The 11,264-nt window shown below is 34.6% G+C and overlaps 1 protein-coding gene across 1 annotated transcript in view; it reads right to left on the bottom strand.

The window, feature by feature from the left end:
• Nucleotides 1-11,264, bottom strand: part of LOC107675412 (signal-induced proliferation-associated protein 1-like) — a 41,512-nt gene that overhangs the window by 16,848 nt on the left and 13,400 nt on the right. The window contains 6 exon segments of the mRNA XM_016469731.1: nucleotides 3,558-3,687; nucleotides 4,918-5,298; nucleotides 7,306-7,331; nucleotides 7,334-7,504; nucleotides 9,956-10,559; nucleotides 10,669-10,826. Coding sequence (XP_016325217.1) covers nucleotides 3,558-3,687; nucleotides 4,918-5,298; nucleotides 7,306-7,331; nucleotides 7,334-7,504; nucleotides 9,956-10,559; nucleotides 10,669-10,826 — 1,470 coding nt within the window.

The raw sequence follows: 11,264 nt of genomic DNA, 5'->3' as shown, positions 1-11,264 counted from the left end.
TTTCAATTACATTTTTAACCCAAAAGTTGGGTTAGTCCATATTTGACCCAAAGTTGGGTTAAAACAACCCAGCATTTTTTAGAGTGTAGCAATTATGCATAAAGTGTAATACAGAGAATTAAATGCTACAAATTAAAGGTTCTTTAAATCATTAATTCCATGTATATATGTATGTACATATGTATGTATGTGAATTTTATTTGATTAACGCATGATAAGTCTGGTATCATTAAAAAAACGCTTTACACTGAGTTAAAAACAAGACTCAAAACAACCAAGTAATCAATAAAATGTTTCCTTCATCATACTTTCTCTTTTGTCTCACTGAGTATTATTCATTCATTCATTCAAATTTTATTTTATTAATGCAAACCAAAAAATGATTAATGATAAGTTTGGCATCAATAAAACAAGTTTTACAAACAAAAGACTCAAATCAATCAATCTGTCTGTCAGTCAAATAAATAACTAAATAAATAAGTAAATTAATATTCCTCTATTTTCTCATCATATTCATCATACTTTCTCGTTTGTCCCACTGAGTGCATTGAGTAATAATTACACGTTTTATTTATTGTTTTTAATTTTATTTGATGGATGCAAACCAAAAGCAATATATATAAATTATACATAATTAATGATAAATCTGGTATCATTAAAAGACAGCTTTACACAGAGTTAAAAAAGAGACTCAAAACAATCAAATAAATAAATATTTCCTGCATTTTCTTGTCACATTGATCATACTTTCTCTTTTGTCCCACTGAGTACATTTATTTATTTATTTATTCGTTTGTCCGTTCGTTCGTTTGAATTTTATTTAATGGATGCAAACCAAAAGTATATTTATTAATTTAATTTATACATAATTACTGATAAATTTGGTATCATTAAAAGCTTTACACTGAGTTAAAAACAAAAGACTCATCACAGCAATCAACGAACTAACTAATAAATACATCAACACATAATTATTACTCAATGCGTAGATAAAAGGCAGGAAATAGAGCGAGTGAGAGAAAGTGATTTTATAAGCGGAAGAAGGGAAAGGATGAAATGGGAGGAACAGAAGGGAAGGAAAGAGAGAGAGAGAGAGAGAGTGTGGGAGACGGATCTGAGAAGTTAAAACCCTTCTGAAAGCAGCAATCACTTTCCAAATACAGAGAGTTACACAAGCGGATCCATCAGATGCCCTCTGTGTGGGAGACAGATACTGAGCACAACAGCAGCACATCATGCCATGATTCAGGTGCTTCAATGCATTGTGCTCTTCTGTAAGTGTCAATGCCCTTAATATTGTTTTTAACTAAGCCTCATCGTTAGGCGTGTAATGATTCACTTGTTTTCTTGGTGTATCTATGCCGATGCATATGCATCAATCCTGGAACATGGATTTTTGAATCATGAATCATTTGTTTTGGTCGAGAATCTATTTAAAACGTTAAAAAACGAATTAATCATGATTTGGTAAAATATCATTCAATATTTATATATATATAGTTAAATGTGATGTTTCCAGACTGAGAAATCTCATGGAAAAAAAAAAAAAAATGGAATACTTTCCTAAGTGCGCTTGACTTAAAAATATTTTATTATAGTTTATTAATATTTAGAATTAGTTTGTATTTTAATATTTTCTGTTTCAATTTAAATTTTAGTTAAAGCTTAAGTAAATTGATTGTGTTGTTTGTTTTCTTAAATATGTGTATATTATGTATATGTACATATGTATATAGTTTTTATAATTTTTAGTTTTAGTTTATTAATTTTTATTTCAGGTTTAGTTATTTTAGTACTCAAGTTAAATGAAATGAAAATGCGAAATGTTGAAAAAAATTGCTGAAAAAATATGTAAGTTTTTTAAATATTTGATTTTATTTCAGTTACATTTTTTTTTTGTTTTAATTTTTTTACCCTGGTTTAAAAATGACCTTCATACGATTTTTAGCATTTTAGCATGATTCTTGACTGAAACAACGATTCACAGAATAACAGGGAATTTTAAATTGCTATTTCCAGACCAAGAAAACTCATGGAAATATATTTTTTCTTCTTTTTTTCTTCTTATTTTAAATGGAATATGGAATACTTTCTTAATAGTTTATTATAGTAATTAGTTTTAATTTTAGTATAATGATTTAGATTTAATTTAATTATAGTAATTTTATTGCATGTTTTTGTTTTTTCAGATATTTTTTATTTTTAGATAAAAAAGTTCGTCAAGACAAACTTTAGGTTGGCTTGAGAAGCCTAGACTTAAAGCAGTTAGCAGTTGTAATAGCCTGAAGTTTGAACATTTAGATAGATCATATAGATGATGATAACATGATTCTAGCATGATTAGCATGTTTTTAGCATGATTAGCCTTTTAGTAGCATATTGCTGGCATGATTAACAATTTACTAGCGTGTAGCTAGCATGTTTCTAGCATGATTAACATGTTACTAGCATGTTGCTAGCAAGATTAGCAAGTGATTAGCATGTTTGCTAACATGACTAGTAAGAAACTAGCATTTCGCTAGCATGATTAGCAAGTTACTAGCATGTTTCTAGCATGATTAACATGCTACTAGCATGTTGCTAGCATGATTAGCAAATGACTAGCATGTCGTTAGCATGATTAGCAGGTTACTAGCATGTTGCTTGCATGTTTCTAGCATTATGATTAGCATGTTACTAGCATGATTAGCAAGTGACTGGCATGTCGCTAGCATGATTAGCACGTTACTAGCATGTCGCTAGCATGTTTCTAGCATGATTAACAAGTCACTAGCATGTCGCTAGCATGATTAGCATGTCACTAGCATGATTAGCATGTTACTAGCATGTTGCTAGCATGATTAGCAAGTGACTAGTGACTTTATTTACTAGCGTTATTTACTAGCGTTTATTTACTAGCATGTCGCTAGCATATTTCTAGCATGATTAACATGCTACTAGCATGTTGTTAGCATGATTAGCAAGTGACTAGCATGTCGCTAGCATGATTAGCACGTTACTACCATGTCGCTAGCATGTTTTCTAGCATGATTAGCAAGTGACTAGCATGCTGCTAGCATGATTAGCAAGTCACTAGCATGTCGCTAGCATGATTAGCATGTTACTAGCATGTTGCTAGCATGATTAGCAAGTGACTAGCATGTTTCTAGCATGATTAGCAAGTGACTAGCATGCCGCTAGCATGATTAGCATGTTGCTAGCATGATTAGCAAGTGACTAGTGACTTTGATGCAAAAAACAATCTTAGTTTGTCTTTTTCTTACCTAAGACACATTAGGAGAAGCATTTACATAACCTATCAATGCACTTTAAAAAATACAGAATCAAATCATTAAACGAACTCGAATTGAATCTCATTGTGAAACGCATCGAATTGAATTATTCTGAATTTGAAAAAATCATTCCTGAATCAAATCAAAATCATTTCGCACCGGTTTGTGTCAATAAAGTAATGTGCCTGTGTGAAAGAAGAGGCTGACAGCTCCTGACACTCAGTTCATTCAATACGCTCTCCCATCAGCTGGAAAACTATATAGTCTCATAATGAAACGACATACCTGTTCCTCTTGCTCCAGAGGCACTTTGGGTTTGACTGCCAGAATGAGGTCAGGGGTCTCGTCCCAAAGCTCTCCAGGGTTTTCATAGATGTGTCTGTTTGCTTTCAGCCCCACGTTATCATATACATGCCTGACAGACAAACACATTCAAAGAGGAGAAACATTAGTTAAGCAGAATACATAAAAGAGAATATTTTACAGCATCCAAAATACTACTTTACTTTTGAATGAAATAAAATGTGTTATTGTGCTTATAAATAGGAACGCTTTCCAATTAAAGGGGTCGTGCATAATCTTGGTTACCATAGAAGTGCACTTTAGCATACTTTAATAAGAGTATTTATTATGGAAATAATATATTTTTAAAAAATAAACTTGAGTACGAACTGAATGTGATTTTTCAGACACTACATGTTAATTTTAATTTGATGAAAATGGATTGCAATTTAAATTTATGTCTATTGTCTTTTTGAAATATGGTTAAAGTACTGCTGAATGTACTGACAAGCATTTATGATAAACTAAAATATACTTTATTATCATTTCTATCGAAACTAGTGTCATGTATTTATTTGTAATTACACATTTAAAATAATGAAATTGTGATTTAGTACATCTAAAACATACTAACTTTATAGTGTAATATTTAATAACGCTAAAGTTAAAATTATAATCAAGTACTTTACAGGTGTTTTAGTATGTTCCCTAAAAACGTAGTTCTTTAAAGCACAACAAAATATTATTAAAACAACAGATTTACAATGTATTTTAACTAAACTTTGATGTAAAATTGTAATTATTACAAAGTGTATCTTTTTAAAGTTAAGAAACAGTCCAAGTGTGTTATTGTTGTTGTTAACTAAAACTAAAATAATGAAAAAAAAAATTGTTTTTGTGAATTAAAATAAAGCTAAAATAAAAGAAAATATCCTGTAAATGTTAGATGAACACTTAAAATTATCTTTAAAAATGTAGTAGATTTAGTAATTAAACTTAAAAAAAAAAAGTAGTTTTAATAATTTTAGTGTAAAAAAAAAACCTAACTGGAATAAAATAAGTTGAAATACTAAAATTAATAAAAAATAAAATAAAAATAAATTAAAGACAAATATATAACAAAAATAAATAAAAATGTCATTGTAAAACTACTTACACTATAATTAACATGCCAACTGAAAATGCAAAAATAAAACCTACTTCAAAACGCTAATAAAAACTATAATAACATATAAATAATAGTAAAATAACGGTTGCAGAAAGATAATTTTGGACCCTGATTTAATCTGTTTGTTAAGGAGTAAACAGGACATTTTTAGAGTGAAATCAGAAGCAGACCAACAGAACAGACAGAACCGCATACCCTTCAATGATGTCCTGGTACGGAGCGTGTCCTTCTAGCGAGTAGCTCCGTGTGAGAGAGACGGGGGTGACTTCAGGGCTCTGGTTCTTCATGCTGTCCTGCAGGGAAGTCGCCCGTAAGAGAGGCAGGCTGGGTGGAGAGAGGAGCGAATCTGTTTCCATGGGCTCCGGAAATCCCATCTGCTCTCCAAGAAGCTCCTGCTTTAGAGTTTCACTGTCTGACGTCTTATTTTCAATCTCTTTCTTCTCCTCTTTCTCTCCTCCGCCGCCATCAACCTCAACTTCTTCATCGTCATCCAGAACCCAGGCCTCGCCTGACCGTCCCTCTCCGGATTTGCTCTCCGCGTCCTGGATGGCCTTCTGGTAGAGCTCAGAGAAACTCCTGAACTCAGACAAGCACAAGAACAACGGGAAAAGAACGTGAAGAACAACAAACAAAGTTTGAGCTGATTTTTTTCAGCGTACGCATTTCACTGTTAGTCATGGATGAAGAGATCAATGCTGCTATTTTGGTGTTCTTTTTTGAAGTATATTATATAATCAAAGACTTACATAAATCATGCTGAGTAAGTCGCTGTATATAGGATTTGAAAAAAATGCAGTTTTGTGTGTGTGTGTGTCAGTGTGTGTGTGTGTGTGTGTGTGTCTGTGTGTGTGTGTGTGTGTGTGTGTGTGTGTGTCTGTGTGTGTGTGTGTGTGTGTGTGTGTGTGTGTCTGTGTGTGTGTGTGTGTGTGTGTGTGTGTGTGTCTGTGTGTGTGTGTGTGTGTGTGTGTGTGTGTGTCTGTGTGTGTGTGTGTGTGTGTGTGTGTGTGTGTCTGTGTGTGTGTGTGTGTGTGTGTGTGTGTGTGTCTGTGTGTGTGTGTGTGTGTGTGTGTGTGTGTGTCTGTGTGTGTGTGTGTGTGTGTGTGTGTGTGTGTGAGTGTGTGTGTGTGTGTGTGTGTGTGTGTGTGTTGGTTTGGATCAATAAGCATTATGAGAGTTGAATGACATTTGACCAGCTGGTGAAACACTGACTAAAACATTTTCATGTCAATAGAATGAGGTCTGTCCTTCATTCATTTGCTCCCTCTCTCTCTCTATCCATCTGTTTCCCTCCCTAGGGAGCATATATAAAAAAATATACAATACAAATGCATAAGTACAAATATATATAGATAGATGAGGCATTATAATAATTGTCAGTCCACAACAATTTATTTTGTCAGCCTAATTATTTTCACTACCGTTCAGAAGCTTAGGGTCTTTAAATAAATGAATAAATACAACGTTTTTGGAATTAAACTGCTCAGAAGTAACAGTAAATACATTTATAATGTTACAAAAGATTCTATTTCAAATAGATGCTGTTCTTTTGAACTTTCTATTCATCAAAGAATCCTTAAACATGTATCACGGTTTCCACAAAAATATGAAGCATAAAAAACATTGACGTTTTTTAAAAAACAAAAAACGTTTTCAACATTGACAATAATAAGAAATATTAATAATTGAGCACAAATAATAATTGATAATAGCTGAGCAGCAAATCAGCATATTAGAATGATTTCTGAAGGATCATGGGACACCGAAGACTGGAGTAATGATGCTGAAAATTCAGCTTTGATCACAGAAATAAATATAATTTTAAAATATATTCACATAGAACACAGTTCTTTTAAATCTTAATAATTTTTCAAAGAATTACTGTTTTACTGTATTTTTGATCGAAAAAATTCAGCCTTGGTTTATGGAATCTTGTTTCCGCCACGGGATAAAAAAAATGAAAAAGGTAATTGCAACTTTTTATCTCACAATTTCACATTTCTGAGAAAAAAAAAAAAAGTCAAAATTGTGAGATAAAAGGTCACACTACCAATTTTTTTTGTCCGTGGCATAAAAATAAACAAAAAATGTAAAATAAAATAAAAAAGAATTATGAGATGTAAACTGGGAATTCTAAGAAAAAAAGTCAGAAATGGATTGCAAGATTTAAACTCAGAATTCTGAGAAAAAAGTCAGAATTCTGAAGTTATATCTTGCAATTCTGTGTTTATACAGTACCTTGCAATTCTGAATTGTGAAGTAAAAAGTTGCAATTACATTTTTTAATTCTGGGAAATTTCCAAAAATTGGCTTTCATTTTGGGCAGCAAAGAGACTTCTTTCAAAAACGTAAAAAAACATCCTTATCAACCTTAAACTTTTTAGTGGTGGTTTTGAACGGGATACACATTACATTTACCATCATTAATTACATTATCAACAATACTCCATCCTCCACTCCCTGCTTACTATTTTTAACTCGTCAGCCCACTTTTCTCTCAAAATCACTGCAGTGTATGCATTTTTACGTCATCCCCCCATTTTATCCACTTCCTCTGACACACAAATAACCTGTCACCTCTATTACCTGCGTGGTTTTCCGTTCTCGTCTGGAGGAATCCACAGAGACGAACCACACGAGCCCCCAGCTGCAGGCCGCCACTCTCCGCGTATCCGAACCGCTGGAGCTCCGTTACAAAGCCTTCCTCGCTCATCAGGAAGCCCGGCTGGCCGACACCGTCCCGCAGGGGAATGACCTCACGCGCCTCACAGCCTCGCGTCACCAGCTGTGGGGAAGTACAGGAGCATCATGTTAAAACAGCATACAGCATATCACAAAGAGATCCAAGTCGTAACCCTGTAAAGCCTGCCAAATGAAATAGTAGTCAGAATTGTTTTTGTTTTTTTAATTAAACAGTTTATTGAACCATTAGACACTAGAAAAATATGCTATTGTTAAGTATCATGTTTGATACATCAGGCTTTTATGGCTCATATAGTATTATACGGTGATAATATGGAGGTAAAAACAGCTCAGTTCTATTCAAAGACTCAAACTGAGCAAAAATTTGGTGCAGATGCTGATTTTTATATGGCCAAAAGTTGATGAAATGTTGGTAGCTTGTAATGTGAATCAAACAGTACAGCAGATACTTACATAAAATGATATAGGCTAAATATCAGTTGTCACTCCATATCTCCAAATAATATCTTAGTAAGATTATATTTAAATGCTTAGTTTGATGATCAAAACATATAATGCAATGCAATAAACTGATGATTGAGAGATGAACAAATAAACGTTCCTCAAAAGCCTGATGATCAGATTTGATACTGATACATTTTAATATGATTTTTTTCTACAAAATGATTTCTGGATAATCACAGATTTCACAGTAGAATCCCGAGCTGAAGGTATACATTTGTACAATTATACTAAAAGGCCTTTTACTTGTTAAAAAGGTCAGTCACATGAAAGAAGTAGTAGATTGTGTACAACAGGTTCAGCCAAGTTTTGATTATGTTAATAATTTAGAGGCCTTAATAATTTGAGTATCAAATATGATACTGTGGGCTTTATAGGGTTAAATTCAAGAGAAGTGAAGGGAAGATGTTTTGCAAACAAGGCAAATATGATAAGCTTGCATTAGATGTTTTAATTATAAATAAATAACTTCAGTATAAATCAATAAAAGTATCTGGGGAAATTCACTAAAATAAACTGCATCTGAATTGTTTTTACCACTTTTATGTTGTATAAAAGGCCCTGAAAAAATAACTTTAGGTTACTCATGTAACACCCATTTCTCTGCAACAGAGCGACAGAGAGAGGAAAATTCCCAGAATGTGCAAAAATCACACCTTTAGGGATACAACAGATTGTTTTTTTTTTATTTATTTGATTTTACTGTACATACTTGAATGGCGGCTGAGACTGTGCTTTCAGGACCACGGACAGATCTCATACTAGAATCGTTGGCTTACAAGAATTTAATAGTCATCAACTTTCATAAACCTGCACATATCAGGTTGCTATTGCTGCAAGATAAACCTGGGTGGTAGAAAAGGCTTTGCCATTCTGGAAAGGGATGGACAATCTTTCCACACTTGAGATAGGACACAAATTTGCAAATGCAATTTCACTAACTCCCATGACTCCTGACATTATATTGAGGTCTTATGAAGCGAAACGATCGGTGTGTGCAAGAAAATAAACATTATTCACAACAATATTACTTGTAATCCAGAGCCTCAGGCAAACGGGGAAGTCTGATTCTTTTCCGCGAACTGGTTATTTCGGATAGTTCGTTTCAGTTAACTTGATCAAATAACTGATTCACCAGTTCGTTTATGTAAACATGCAATGATGTAACGTATGCACAATTACATAATTAAAACACCCAATATTGATGTAAAATATGGATGTTTTACGTGTTTAAATCATATAAACTTGTCTTCATCAGCTCACCTTTATTTACGTTTACGCATGCGCATATTAGCGGCTCATCAGCCTTCGGTCCGAGCCGAACTGTTTCCTCCTCAGTTCAGTGACTGTTGGAGAACTGGAGCGCTGAGTAATTTAATTAATCAGAGGATCAGATGCGATGCTGTAATGGCTCATTTTGAGTCGGAGTGACTGTCAGGCATCCGAAAGTGAGTTTTGACTGAGTAACTTGTAGAGCTGTGCTGCTCGAGCCGCAAACTGATTCAGACGGTTCAGTGCGATTTGGTGAAATGGTTTGTCCTGTTCACTAAAAAGAACCGGTTCAAAAGAATGATTCGTGAATCGGACATCACTCTGGACTGTTTGCCTGAGGCTCTGGATTACAGGTAATAATGTTGTAAATAATGTTCAGTTTCTTGCACAGACTGATTGTTTCGCTTCATAAGACCTCGATATATCGTCGGGAGCTACGTGTATTAATTTTGTCTTGCCTGTATATGCTTTTTTGGACTATCAAGTGATGGTAGTCGTTGACTTGCATTTTATGAATCACCAAGGACCACGGTTTCAGCTAAAAATCTTCTTTACTGTTCTACTGAAGAAAAAATAATGGATGGCCTGAGGGTGAGTAAATTAACAGCAATTTTAAATTTTTGGGTGAACTATTCCTTTAAGTACAAATAAACAGCAAGTAACACGTTCTATTAAACATGAAATTTGAAGTAGAAAGACTGAAATAGTAGTTTTTTGTAAAAATGTACTCCAATATTTTCACATATACATTAAATCTCACCTCCAGCCTTTGGATAACCTCTTTAATATCCTCAACTTGGCTTTCCGACGTCATGACAGTCACCGCCTCGCCTCTCTCGTAGAAGATATCCAGGGAAGGGCCACCCGGAGCTCCAGGCTCAGTCACAGCCTTCCAGCCGATCACATCGCGGCAGCTGCAGTTGAATATGACGGTTCGCGTGAATCGCTCTATGAGCACGACCGACTCCGCCGATACGCCGAGCAGACAGGACAGGCTCAGACCGTTGTTCTCGCCACCCTGAACGACGGTAACGGCCCACACTAAAGCACCTGCGCTGTGAAGCTCTGCACCTTTCGCTCCCTTCAGCTTCTCTTTGCGCTTCCCGCCCAGCGACAGCAGGGGGAATTTGGTGGAAGAATCAATGGGCGTTGTGGTGACGTAGTTTTCCGCCAGGTCTTTTAGGTACTCCTGCCGCGTACGTGTGGCCATAGAGCGAAATTTCTCTGATTTCTCCGCCGCGTTCTCTGCGTTAATGGCTTTGGCGAGGAGAAAGTCACGGAAGGCAGGAGAACGTGGGAAGCGTGCACCTTTAGGGAAGAGAGGACCGAAGAGAGGGATGTCCTTGGAACGAGTTACTGCAACTCTGAGAAGGGTGGAGATAAAGACACGTTTAATTTTATTTACAAAATTTTATTAACATTTTTATTTGCAACGTTTTCTTTTCCTTCAGCACATTTTGTCTGCTTTCTTACCTGTAATAGGTGTTTTCGGTGCAGGGCTCATGTACTTGGACAATGATGAACACATGCTGAAAGTGAGAACGGATGGCTTTGGGGGTGAAGGGTAAAGCACCTGGCTCCTGGAAGACTATAGTGATGATGTCATTCCCTATGTGCCTCTTCCTCAGCAACTAAAAGAGAAATAGAGAAAAAAACATAGACTTTTAAATTCTAAATGCAGTGACTTAAATGAAAAGTGCAGTATACTGAAGCCATCGGACGCTTGTGAAAAAGAAGTGTGCATAATTCTACTGAATGTGCATTTGTAGTGTTTTCAAATCTAAAAAAGTATATTTAAAAAAAACTACTTGAATATAGTATTAATGAAATAAAAGGCCACTTAAGTGACTTAAAAATAGACTGTTTCTTAACACACTTAAGTACACTTTTAAAGCACTTTTAAAAAAGTTTTTCTTTAAAGTGCATTTTAAATCATTATGTTTTAACAATCTTGATGCTTTAAAGAAGTACACTTATTTTGACGTGTTGACTAACATACTAAAGAACATGCAAAGTACTATTATATTTTTAACTGTACCGTGTTGTTCCATATTACAATTAAAGTTAAT

This window comes from Sinocyclocheilus anshuiensis, unplaced genomic scaffold (genome assembly GCF_001515605.1).
Source record: "Sinocyclocheilus anshuiensis isolate Anshui unplaced genomic scaffold, SAMN03320099.WGS_v1.1 scaffold1081, whole genome shotgun sequence".
NCBI lineage: Eukaryota > Metazoa > Chordata > Actinopteri > Cypriniformes > Cyprinidae > Sinocyclocheilus > Sinocyclocheilus anshuiensis.
This window is presented reverse-complemented; position numbering and strand designations above follow the sequence as displayed.